We start from the raw sequence: 13463 nt of genomic DNA on the forward strand, positions 1-13463 counted from the left end.
CCACAAACAAGTATTACACGAAACTTTATGGTTATGTAGTAATTCAGTGTAACGTGTGTTCGAATAGAATGATATTCCTGGAAGGTCACCCTTGTGTTTATGGTTTGAATCTCAATAACATATTGCATCGATTTGACCTCAAAAATTAAATGTTACACGTTATTGTAACCTGCCATGTCACCTCTTGATATGGAGATTTTCTTTTTACAACAATTTAGGCATAAGTCATTATTTCTACCGATGTGATCCTTGATTAACCATACTCACATAGAAACCTTCAGTATTTATAATTTTTAATTGTTTTTTTTTTATTAAAAACCAGATCGTTATAAACACTATCATTGAAAATTATTTCATCTAGTTAATTTATAAACAAAAAAATAATAATAAAAACAGTAAAAAGAAACAAATATATTTGCTTGCGGACTGTACTATAAACCTAGATTATCTCTGAATGTGGATCGAATGGGAACAAATCCCAATTTAAATATACTTGAAAAAGAAGACTTGACCTAAATAAAAAGTTCAGTGGATTCCTCTATACTAATATTGAGCATTGATATTAATCATTGAAAAACAACCCAAAATTTGTTATAAATATTAATATTTCTAGTAATAGTTAATACGTGTATATATCTGTGTAAACATTTTTTAATACCAATTTATAAACGATGATGTCCTCCTGATCAGTTTCGGTCACGGCGGACATATTATAGTGCTCAAAGGTACGCTTAAACGCAAGTCTACTTTCTATGATTTACACTCACATACTGCGGCTATTTGACGGGGCCAGAGTGAGTTCAAACGAAAACACGAAGGTCCCTTCCCAATATTATTTTATTATAAACTAGCCACTACTAGAACATTTACATATGTATGTACACCTGTGAAGCTTATAGTGACTCAAAAATAATTTAAATATATATAATGTTTTTATTTCGTTATCGTGTACAATTCACTTTGAAGAAGTTCAAGCCTTCTTTATGTAAAATGTTAAACTTTAAACAAAGTAATAATACAATTCATTATCATTAACAATTGCTCGTCCTTTCTCCATTTATTTCACCGCATGCAAAGGATTTTGGACACCGGAGTTCACCGCCATACGACGGTTGAGGCGCTTAAGAACTTGATTGATGAATGCGCTTAAAAAAAAATCGCATCGGCTGTTTCGTCATCAGATTGAAATGAGCTCTATGCTACTCTATCGCAACAACACAGATAATATACTAACTATGATCGCTAAGAGTTGAGCATCAATAATGCTGTGTCTGTTTTACACAATGATTAACCTAAAATTCATGATATTATTTTTAGTTAGCAAGAAAGAGAGCGCAATATTGGCAGTCCTACCAAAAGCTGTGTTGAAAAATCCAATAGCATTTTATCTTCTCAGGTAAAACAATCAGCTGATCGAATAGGCAACACTTCAAGAGCCATGAGTTCTTTCATTGTTTATCATTAAGCTTTTAACTATCAATTGCAATAAAAATGAATAGGCATCAATTCCAAAAATACACGCTATCCCGCCTATCTCGTATTATTAGTGTGGGTAACCAAAGGTACAACAGAATCAGCACCCACATTGACAATTAACTTGATAAACAAAAAATAATTAAGTGCTTCTTCCTCCAAACACACCATATAGAAGAAATGTTCTAAATTTGTTATTTATAATTTTATAATTATACATTTTTATAAAAATGTTATTAAAACATCAAAAACGGTTTTCCACCCTAAACCTTTTTTCTTAACGCCTATATAACATGCATGATTACGTTGCGCAGTGGAAGCGTTCAATCAATCTAGATGACCTGCAAGTCTAGAAACGTAGGGGCTCGTTAGTCTAATATTAGCCCACGCTAGTAACGAACTACATGTAATATCCAACATCCTTTATTTCCATATTGGGTTTGCTTTGTGTACCAATTCATTGCAAAATCGTCGTGTAGGAGTCTAAGCTGTTATTACTAGTTGTTTTTATTCAAACGATATAGTCATCTTTTTTCAAAGATACTTTTTAAATTTCGTTTTAGTAGCTTACAGAGTCATCATATTTATGACATAAAACGTAGGTAGGTATTATATATGTACTTTACAAGACACAAAATAAAATATAAAGAACCGTTGCATTCATTCATGTTACTATTTAATTTTTTTATTTAAATGTATGTGTTTTTAAACTGAATTGTAATTCTTAGCTAAATAAAGTTAAAAAATAAATATGTTCCAATAAAATGTATTGCTATCCAATATTTAAATATATCATTGGTATTTTAATTTTACATTATTCTTGTATTAATTATTATTTCCTTTTAACTGTTATTACAAATTTAATAAGAACGTCGTGCACTCATATGACAACACAGTCTATTGTTGCCATTTACATGGCAATTGAAGTCACTAAAAAGATATTTTTAAGATTTTTAGGCAATATTTAAAACATCAGTGTTATTCTTAGTTGAATGTTGTTTAAATACTAAGTTGAACTACGTTAACTTAAACTTTAAAAGTAAGTCATACGAAAATTTATAACGTATAAATTTAAATCTAGTTTGATTAGAGTAATTACTTGTTTAAAAAGTTACATTGTTTTGTGAACTATAACAAATTATGCATATATATACTTCGTATTATAGTAAATAATTAAATTAATTTTTAGAGGCATACACATTGTTACAATTGTATTAAAAGTGAACGTTTAAGATTAATGTGAAAATTAAATAACAAAAATATATATTAATATTGAGTAACAAGACAATTTATTAGAACAATTTAAATTGTTTCACTATATATTATCATTCAATATTCATATTATATCATAAGATGTCGTCGGTTAGAATCAATACATTCTTATATCACTGAAGGTCATCAAGAAAGGTGATAACATTCTTATTTTTTATTCGTTCATTTATTTAATCGCTGAGATATTGTGTATTTATTTTCATGCAAATGTAATAAAGTATTTTCAAAACATAACTTATCAGTGTAATAAAAATGTTGAATTATTTTTCAATATGTTAAATCCAAAGAAGGCATACAGATAGATTGATATTTCGTTAGCGTGACAGTTCATTCCAAATATAACTTATAGTCTATTGTTTTGTTAAGTTCCTCTCCGTTATTCACCCCTAAAATGGGAAAGTATTGTGTGAGCAATACTAATTAGCAATAACTAATTTAAATCGCGTCTGGCGATAATATAGATGCGTGTTAGTATGGAGCAGCCGTCGGCGGACTCCCCTCGTGGCCGGCTCGTCGCGCGCGTACCGCTCGCGTACATGTCTCCGCGTAAAAATAAAGTCCACAGCGCGCGTCTGCGCACTTCAACCCATTTATAATTATTAGTAAATCGCGGCGCGAGCGCACGACTGCCGTGACCGGGCGCGCTTGCGAAAAAGAAATTCGTTTCAATTCAAACACACGAACCCTTACGCGACATAGACTGTGACGACCGACGCGAAATCCCTATCATGAGAATTAACTTGTAAACGAAACGACTCCTACGCATAAAACACCGGTATTTCGTAACGTGTGAGATCACAACTGATTAAAAATTTACGAGGTTTTTCATTGATTACCGAAGTGAAATAGTGATAAAAGTGACTAATATTTATTTTAATTATGCCTGAAAGGCCAAAGAGACGCAAAAATAATAAAAATAAACGGAAGAATAATAAAAATAATCGAAGTGATGTAAATAAAAATAATATAGAAGAAAATGAAACTACCGTTGTGGAATCTAGCTCGGATGTTACGAGGGAAGTCACAAATGAAAATAAAAACGAAATAGTTAAAGAAGATTGTGATGAACCGATGAACTTAACATGTGAGAACTTACCTGTGGATATCAAGTCTAAAATAAGTATTTTAGATGAAGCACAACAATGCGATACGACACAAAGAAAGCAAAATAGTGATGGTGACTCTCTTGTATTACCGTCGTATATCGTTGAAACTCCTGACCAAACTATTAAAATAAAGCCAAAATTAGATAATGGAATGAAAAGTAAGAGTTGTGATAATGATGATAGCCCTACCATAGTTGAAATCACTGAAGATGTAAGTAATCAAAGTGATAAAAAAATTAACGTCTCTGTTATTGACAGTAGTCATGCAATAGTAACACACAATGAATCAAATATCGAATGGGAAAATGTAGACGATTTTAAATTACCCCAAACAGAATTGATCGAAGGTGTGTTATCGAGTACAACAATACCACTCAATGTTGCTGAATGTGAGCACACTAAAGCTCTCAGCCCAGAAGAGGAATCATCCTTGCGAAATTACTTACAAACATTGAACTTATCCACAAATTCTACAAATTTTAACGCAGGAGATATTAAAACAGAAATAGAACAGCTTATTAATCGCGAAGTAAAATACAGACTTCGAAGAAAGGGCTTTACTGAAGATATTATATACCCTCGTGCAGGAACATCAAGATCTTTAGGCGTAATTGATGAAGAGGGAAGTAGCGGATCTTCTAAAACATCACAGCGCCACTCATATTTAAGTGATAAAAAAAGTGATACTGAGGAACTGGAAGATGAGGTATTTGAATGTAAAAAAGAACAAAATCTTAGAAATGAAAATATTGATTTTACGACCCAAACATCTAGACATTTAATACCGCAAAAATGTATTCGAGTAGATGCAAAGCTTAAGGAGCCTGAAATTTCTGAAGCACGAGGTGATTGGACCGTCAAGACTGTTGAAAAATTGTCTGGAGCTGAATTAGTGTATTTGACTGACTCTTCCAGTAGTACTAGTTCCATATATGATGCAAATGATGATTTTAGTAAAGGTGAAGAAACTGATACATCTGTGCGCATAATAACTCCAACTATTGAGGTAACCGATGCAGAAACAATGCTTTCAAATACGTTTTTAGTAAAAAATTATAATATCAATGCTAAAGAACCTCGAGAAAATGATATAAATGACGATAAGATTAATCTACAGTTATTAAATAACAAAGACTCAAATGATACAAAAACATGTGACTTTTCGTACAATGATCCACATTCGAATAGCAATAGCCATGAAATTATTGTTTTAAGTACTGATAATCTAAAAACAAATTTATTCGTTAAAGATTTGGAGGACGAAAACATAGATATATCATCAGAAAATTGTGACCTAGAACAGAAAATTGAACAAATAAAAATAAATAAAAAATCTCCAAATGACATAGACGAATATGATCTTGAAATAAAAGTTCTTAAGTGCGAACTGAATGATGCTATAAATAACTTGATAAAAGAAGTCACTTCTGATTCTGAAAATAGTAATGAATGCTCAAAGGACACATTCAAACGTCAAGATTCTTCTAGCAGTATAGATTCTTCCCAATGTACAGCTAAATATAATCCAACACATTCTTCCCTTAATGACGTATCCAATTTAATACATGACGAGGAATATGAAAATATAAATAAAGAAAATATGGAAAAAAGTTCAAGTGCTAGTCACGTAAAAGATGTGCTTCATAGCGTCACTACAAAACTTCCATTAATTGATAAAAATATAAGCAACAAAAACATTTGTCCTACGACACTAAGGGACATATGTCTTAAAAAAATTTCTTCTTTTCCATTCGGAGAAAAGATATTAGAAGAACTAGCTTATGTATCTCAGCGTTTACAAAATACCGTTCTTGCTTCACAATCTCAAGAGATTATCCCAAGCACAACTCAATCCCGTAAAGAAAATATTCAATTGCCTCCTCCTCCAATAAAACCAAGGAAGTCATCGCTGAAAATGACTAAAGAAGAACAAAATAAACCTCCTGTGCCAGCACGTAATGAATTAATTTATGAATGTTTATCTCCATCTCAAAAAATGTTAATGGAAAAGACTAATACAGTAATAGAAAAAGATGAGATACCCCAAAAGGTTGAACCATACATCAGCAGAACTGATGAAAAAGACAAAAATAATCAAAAAGAGTTAATAAGTGGAAATTCTATAGAAAAGATTCCAATGAAATCGCAAACTGGAAGCAGATTATTAGCTTTACTGCGTGATACGTCTAATTCACCAAAATTAAATTCATCTACCACATCAAATGTAAATTCTAAATCATCACAAGTAAAACATAACAGTGAATCATATTCAAAAAGACTATTAGAAGAAATTGACACGACAGAAATACCAACAAGAAATAAACATTATCCACCAGTGCTATATGATAATAGTCCGAGATATGTATCACCGCGTAGGTCTAATATGTCTTCTTATTGTTATGAGAGTGATTCTGGAATTAGGGATAAATCATTTCAAACTATGCAAAACAGCAAGAAATATTTCCATTATTCCACTGGCAATTTAAGCAAAGAAATCGAAAGTGATATTACTTCAATTCAAAACATGCATAGGTATTGTACGAACTTAAGAGACCAAAAAATTAAAAACGAAGACATCAGGCCTCGCAGACCATCTCTGCCTAAAGACTTATGCGATCAACAAATGGAATATATTCGCCAAAAAGAAAAGGAAGTAGATGCAGAGATCCGTCGATTAGAGCAGGAAAATTTTAAAAAAAGTTATAGAGGTCCTAGAGCTCCAATGTTTTCAGATAAAGAAAGCAGTTACGACCAAACATTTGATTCAAAAAATAATAATTATTCAAAAAAGTATTTTTCTGTCCATCAAACTCCTACGCGTCCAGAGAGAAGTAAAATATCCTCTTTGTTTAGCAGTAGTGAAGAAGAATTACTTAGAGAAAAAATGTATTCCGAATATGTTAATCAAATGGCTGAAAGAGAGCAAAGGAAACAGCAAAAAGTTATCAAGATCACCCAAACACCTATCCACAGCAATGCAACATCAAAAAGTATGCCAGCACTGGAAAGTTTTAATTCAATGAACAATCGTATAGAACAGGAATTTATATCAAAAGCCAAAGAAAGATGGTGTAAATTAGGTATTGAAGATCCCGAAACTGAAGACGAGCGAGAGAAAGGAAATAATTTTTATAGGGAACCAAAAGTAATAGAACATAAAATTAAAGTGATTGAATCCGGTGAAGAAAAGGATGTTCAAAAACTGCCTAGTCATATGCAAGAATTTGTGAGATTTACTGTAAATGATAAGGGCGACGAAAATGGTTGTACTGGTGAGTCGGATTCCGAACAAGCATCTGCTCATGTTGTGGTCTTTTGTGCAGTGGTTATTTTAGTATTAACAGTTGGCAAGTTTCTATTAAGACTTTTGCGAAAACAGTGATACTAATACGTTAAAATTTAATATTTAGCTTTAGTTGTTTTCGTGTATGTGTTTTTGCATGGATGTTGAATTAATATTATTGACTATATGAAATTAATTGCCATACTTCTTATCCGATAATCAGGTAAGTTTATATATCTACATTTATTTTGTAAATAATCTTAGGCTAGTTCTGTTCAGACCGTTCTGATTGTGTGATACACAAAAACATATAAGCAAACACTTAACTTGAAGTTTTTCTAATAGAATTTAAAACATATTATGACACACTAGAAACAAAATTTAGGTTACGACTTATAAAATCATAATTTTTAATTGAGACTGTTTGTGCTTGATGCATAAATTATGTATTAAAATCGTATCAATTGAATTGTTTGCACCTATTTAATTTACTATGAAACATATATAGTTTTATATCACAGATATGACTTCGTTGCAATTATAACTTAAGTGACAGACAGCTGTTTGCAAGTGTGAGGTCGCGTGATAACTGTGTTATCACATTGACGAAAACATGAACAGATAAATAAATCATTAGGATCAATGCAACACCAGTGTGATATGATAGCTTAATATTATTTCAATTCTGGGCTGTAAACGTTACTAAAGAATTTCCTAACATAATTTAATTTATCTTTACTAAAATTTCAGCGTAATCAATTATGTATTTTATTTTACCCCTTTCTTCAGTAAGGAACTGTGAACCAAGTGCGTCGTCCGTGAAAATATTTGGATCGTCTAAATCGGTACTAAATGGCCTTTGGTGACTCAAAGTCGCAAACTCATTCCTGTGATTTGTTTCGCACGCCCTTTGTCACTTCTTGATCGTGAAATTAATTTATCAATTGTCTTGAACATTTCTTTATAAAACCAAGGATACATCTATAGTTTTGTGTTGATATAGTTTTACCTTTAAAATGAAATGGATTTAAATACGACTCTATGAATTTAATATAATAAACTTCTTTATGCTTAATCATTTCATACGATATATGTATTTATATATTTTCCTATACTGAGATTCATCAACCGATTTATGATATGTTTAAAGTAACGTAGTTATCTCTACAAATCTATTTTGTTACATCTTATTACTCTAATTCAATGATAATGTAATAGTTTTTTTTCTCTTAACTAATAGAATATGAACATTTCGACGTGCATTTTGATTAGAATTTGGTAGCTGTCTATCTTAATTAACTTTGATGGTAATAAGCTTGATGGGATTATAGATCGTAGTTGCTCGTCGCAGTCAATTATGCAGGGAATGCGATGGAATTTCAATTAACGTGCGAATAACATCTACTTTACGCGATAAATACATGATCCAATATGACCGTCGAAATAATTAATAAACTTTAATATATTTGAAACGAAAATGGTATGCATTGGTCATCAAAACGGGTGATGTCAAGAATGATATCGAATATTTTTATAAATGTCTGCATTTTGCTCGATGATGCAATGATCGAAACTATCATCTTATGTTTAATTTGTTTATTCGTATCCAAATCGTATATTTCGCGTTTATTCGGAATTCAATTTATTTTCACTTTCTATAAATACGAGTTATTTGAGATTCTGTTTTTGAAATTCTGAATCGTAATACAACATTAACTTGCTATAAATAAATATGTTCTAGCATATACACGTTGGCAAGTAGGTGTTACTTTTCTGGCGCTCCATTCACTCTCAAAGATCATGTTTAGTTGCAACGAGTAAATAGGTCTGGCTAAATTAGAATAAGCTATTATAGATAGGCTTCCGTTTACGTCAATGAGGAAGACAACTTCAATTTTTCCTTAAAAATATTCTGTCTTTATAAAAATTGTTTATTAAATTATTATTACACGTTTTATTAAATGAATACATAAACTTCAAATAGTCGTTACGAGGTTAACTTTTTCAGTGTAAGAAATTAGAATGCATCATATTTTTTAATGTACCAGTATGGTACCGGCAGAGTAGATGGAGCTACAATTTTTTGAGGTCGGATAATCTGTTACTCTTTAACTGGGTTACGTAGGATTTTTATCCACTAAAACTCCCAAATTTCCGACATTATAGTCAGAGTAATTTAGCTAAGCACATTCATTAATCAAGTGTATTAGTGGCGAACTAATGTCATCAAAGTGGTTGTACTTATTAGCATTTTTGAGAACAGCCAGTGGTAGCAAATAAATAATTAAAACAAAGATATGTTGATAAATTTTATACATTAGACAATCCTAGACAGACTTAATACGAGTTGAGGAATATTTTTTAATTATTTATGAATAGCTCTCAAGATTAAAGTCATTGCAATTAAATTACTTTACTATAATTAATAAAAAAACGAGCATAGTATCAGGAATAGCTTGTCTATTGTAGTATAATGTAAAACGATAAACATACCGCTCATGTTACCTACATTAATTTAGCGCATGAGAAATTTCGTAATATTGTCGTTTTGTGCATATTTATGTTGCTGTTTTCAATTACACAGAGTATCAGCTCTATTGATGGTTCATTGCTCTAAATTTTACTGAAGACTGTTTTGTTAGTGCAAATAGGCTGAACATCCATAAAATATATCACGGGAAACAATGTTGATTCTATTTTATGTTTTAGTTCTTCGGATATTATTTAGCTTTAGCTTAAGTAGGCGCGAAAAAACTATAGTGATTTAAAAAATAAAAGGAAGTAAATCTTTTCAATGTATAGTGGAAAATTCTTTCGAGTGACATTGTCTGTTTCGAACGATGCGTTAAAAATAGCTGACCGTGAATGTAACTAGTTTATTGTATTGTTCTAGAAATGGAATATTAAATAACTCTAGACTTTTCTTTCTACGACTAGCTGTGCCCCGCGATTTCAAACGCTTCTATCCTAAAATTCAATAATCTTAACGAAAACAAAACAATCTTTAATGGGTGTATCAAGTTTTTTTTGTTATTACTTAATTAGGAGTAAATGACTTAAATCGTGAAAAACAAATATGTACTAGACTAGACTAAGCCGGGAAAGGTAAATAAAGACATAACGATATCTTGAATACTCTCTATATTAATATAATCTTTCTCAATAGTAATAACATAATAGTTAGATTAATCTAACGATTAATTTATTAGAATTATATTTTATTATCCGTTTGATTTTATTAATTAAATTTTCAAATTAATTTGTATAGATATCAAAGCAATCTCCATCAACAGACTATCGTAATCCAATGCTTGACATTTGCTCTCCCAAGGCGCGAAACAGTAGATCTAGATCTTCTGTTTCTCCAAATTAAAATATTTTCTAAATCAATGTTTCGGAAATTGTATCACAAGGCAAAAGATTGCTTTTCTTTTGCTATATGTATGAAATTATTCGCCGATTTAACGTATAAATATTACTATTTTTACATGAAACGGTTTATTAAACGTACGTATGTGACACATTTAAATTAAATATTAAACAATAATAGGTACACTACTAAATAAACAATTTTATTATCAGTCTATGATTCTAAATTTACACATTTTATATCTAAACAAATGTGTTTTGATAGATGAGATAAGATAGATAAGATGATCTTACTCATATTATTACGCCAAAGAGTAGTGTAGTATAGATTCTTCATTTCATTCAACAGGCTAATCTCAGGATCTAAAATTACCTCAAGTTAAATAGATAAAGATGTAAGTTATATTTGAAAAAAAAATCGCGGTATGTTGCTTATTTATAAAGGTTCAAAATCACGTTATGGCCCCGGGGTTAGAGCAATAACGTTTAATAAAGATGTTTAAGAAATTACTATTTTACAAAAAAACATCGATTTCGATCCATCGAAAAAGTGGTAAAGCAAATCTATTTTCGTAGGAATACATATTTGACCGATATTTGACATTGATGTATTTACTGCAGACATCTGAAAAAGAAAACAATTGAATGCATTATAATATATATCACATGGTGAAATCTAAATAGTTATATACAATAAAGCTATAACTATTAGTACGTACTATATATATCATATGTAAATAACAAATAAAATAATACATGTTTCTTGATTATTCCGTGGTTGTTTATTAATATTGATTACAGATTATTTGCGAACAAGTGACCTACGATAGTTTAGTGTTTACTCACAGAAACTTGATGATTAATTCAGTAATATATAGGCCCTCTAAAGATATCTCTTAATAGACAGATGAAGAAAATTCTATGACAAATTAAAATGATAATTTAGGTTTTTGATGAACCGCGGCGATATTAAATGAATACTTGACTATATTTTTAAGCAAAATTTCGCCTTGACATTTTATATTACTTTTGACGACCTCCGTGGTCGAGTAGTGTGTACACCGGTTTTCATGGGTACGCCACTCTGAGGTTCCGGGTTCGATTCCCGGCCGAGTCGATGTAGAAAAAGTTCATTAGTTTTCTATGTTGTCTTGGGTCTGGGTGTTTGTGGTACCGTCGTTACTTCTGATTTCCATAACACAAGTGCTTTAGTCTGATTTCCATAACACAAGTGCTTTACTACTTACATTGGGATCAGAGTAATGTATGTGATGTTGTCCAATATTTATTTATATTTATTTATTTATTTATTTATTTATTGTCAAATGACCTCATTATTTGTCATTGGCCTTGGAATAAGAATAATTTCAATTGTTAATAATGATAAATAAAAAGTAACTGGCATACTATTCGAAAGCGTTAAGATCGAATCTATAGTGTACAAACCAATCAACGTCAAACACTATTCGTCATATTTTCAAGTGCGTCCGTCAATAGTTATGAATTAACAAATAAATAAAATGTTGAATTAAAGCAATAAAAGTACACATTTCATATAGTTAATTCGAAGTATCGGGGTCCATAACAAAAGAGTAAATGTCAAAGAGCCCGCAGGCGTGCCGGAAACGATTTGACTGCGGAAGTGACGTCATCTGGGGTCGGGGACACTCGCACTACTGATAGCTGATATAAATCAAAATGCATATAAATATCGAGACATAACATCGAAATATAAAATTACATTATCGTAAGATTTTAAATCATAATATTACTGGTAGGTAGATCACCTACAAGGAAAACATGCAATAATAAAATTATGACGCACTAAGGTTGCTTAGCACTTTAAATCATCATGTTTTTAAAAACGTGATTGCTTTTTCCTAAGTGAGGTAAATCAAAACATGACCTGCCATACCTCTACCAAATACACTTCAAGCTTTTTTAGATTAAGTTTATTATTATATTGTGAAATTTAAAATAAATTATTTATAAGCAAAGAATTTTCCAACTGTTAGAACGAATAATACGTAGCCCATCGCTTTCGTGAAATGGTTTCTACCTGAACAATTATTTTTAATTGCACGGACCAAAGAGTCTCACTTCTTGTTTTATTTTTAATGGTGTGAACACTGACTTCAGTAAATATGAACAGTTGAGATCCGAGGATGTAATAGATTTTATTTGTTTAATAAGAACAGAAAAGTAGCTAAATATTATTTAGTATTTAATAAAAATATTTTCCTATACATTAAATCATACACATAAATGCAAAAGTAATATGTTTTCCAAATAGCAGAACTATTTTTTATAAAATTGACGTTTAAATACGACATTTCTTATGGGTTTCTGGGCTGACTAGATTAACAGGAAAAAAAGTGCTACTACAACACTATAAAACAGCGTGTAATAGTCAAATACGAAAATGCAAAGATAGCGCAAAATTCTAGCTTGGTGACAATATTGATAAAAAATTAAAACAAAATTACGACACACGTTTATTAAAGTGCCAGGCCGTAACAAATTAAATATTGGAAAATGTTCATATAAAAAGCAAGTTTTCACTATAGTACAAAAATTACCAAACAATAAAAATTTATGTTTGATAAACTCCAATCGGATAAAGATATTCTGAAAGTAAGGAATAAAAATACATCACGTATAAAAATATATACTTCTAGTCTATCTAATCTAAAAGGAAAAGAAAGAAATATAACGCCTTAAGCAAAACTAGATATTTATAAGACTACGTTGTTTCAATTAAAGATAAATACTTAACGGAAGATAATCTTCTTAACTGATTATTTTTAATTAGCATTCAATTAATGTGATTTATATTGTTTCATATCTAAACATATTTAAGAAATAGGATTATTTATAATTTTGTATAATTATGTATTAATATTACCTTTATTAAAGTAACGAGACGTTTTAAGGCAAAAACATTTTAGAAACACCTAAAT

The 13463-nt window shown here is 30.5% G+C and overlaps 1 protein-coding gene across 7 annotated transcripts in view; it reads left to right on the top strand.

Moving 5' to 3' along the window:
• Positions 1 to 3218: 3218 nt before the first annotated feature.
• Positions 3219 to 13463, top strand: part of LOC125065139 — a 77841-nt gene continuing 67596 nt past the window's right edge. For 4 of the 7 annotated variants that reach the window (XM_047672596.1, XM_047672600.1, XM_047672601.1 and 1 more), the window contains exon 1: positions 3224 to 7123. In XM_047672596.1, the coding sequence (XP_047528552.1) occupies positions 3625 to 7123 (3499 nt within the window). In that variant the 5' untranslated portion in view covers positions 3224 to 3624. Of the gene's footprint in view, positions 7124 to 13463 lie in introns of all 7 variants that reach the window. The other 3 variants (XM_047672603.1, XM_047672602.1, XM_047672598.1) reach the window with 3 other exon arrangements.

Source organism: Vanessa atalanta, chromosome 7 (assembly GCF_905147765.1).
Source record: "Vanessa atalanta chromosome 7, ilVanAtal1.2, whole genome shotgun sequence".
Classification (NCBI taxonomy): domain Eukaryota; kingdom Metazoa; phylum Arthropoda; class Insecta; order Lepidoptera; family Nymphalidae; genus Vanessa; species Vanessa atalanta.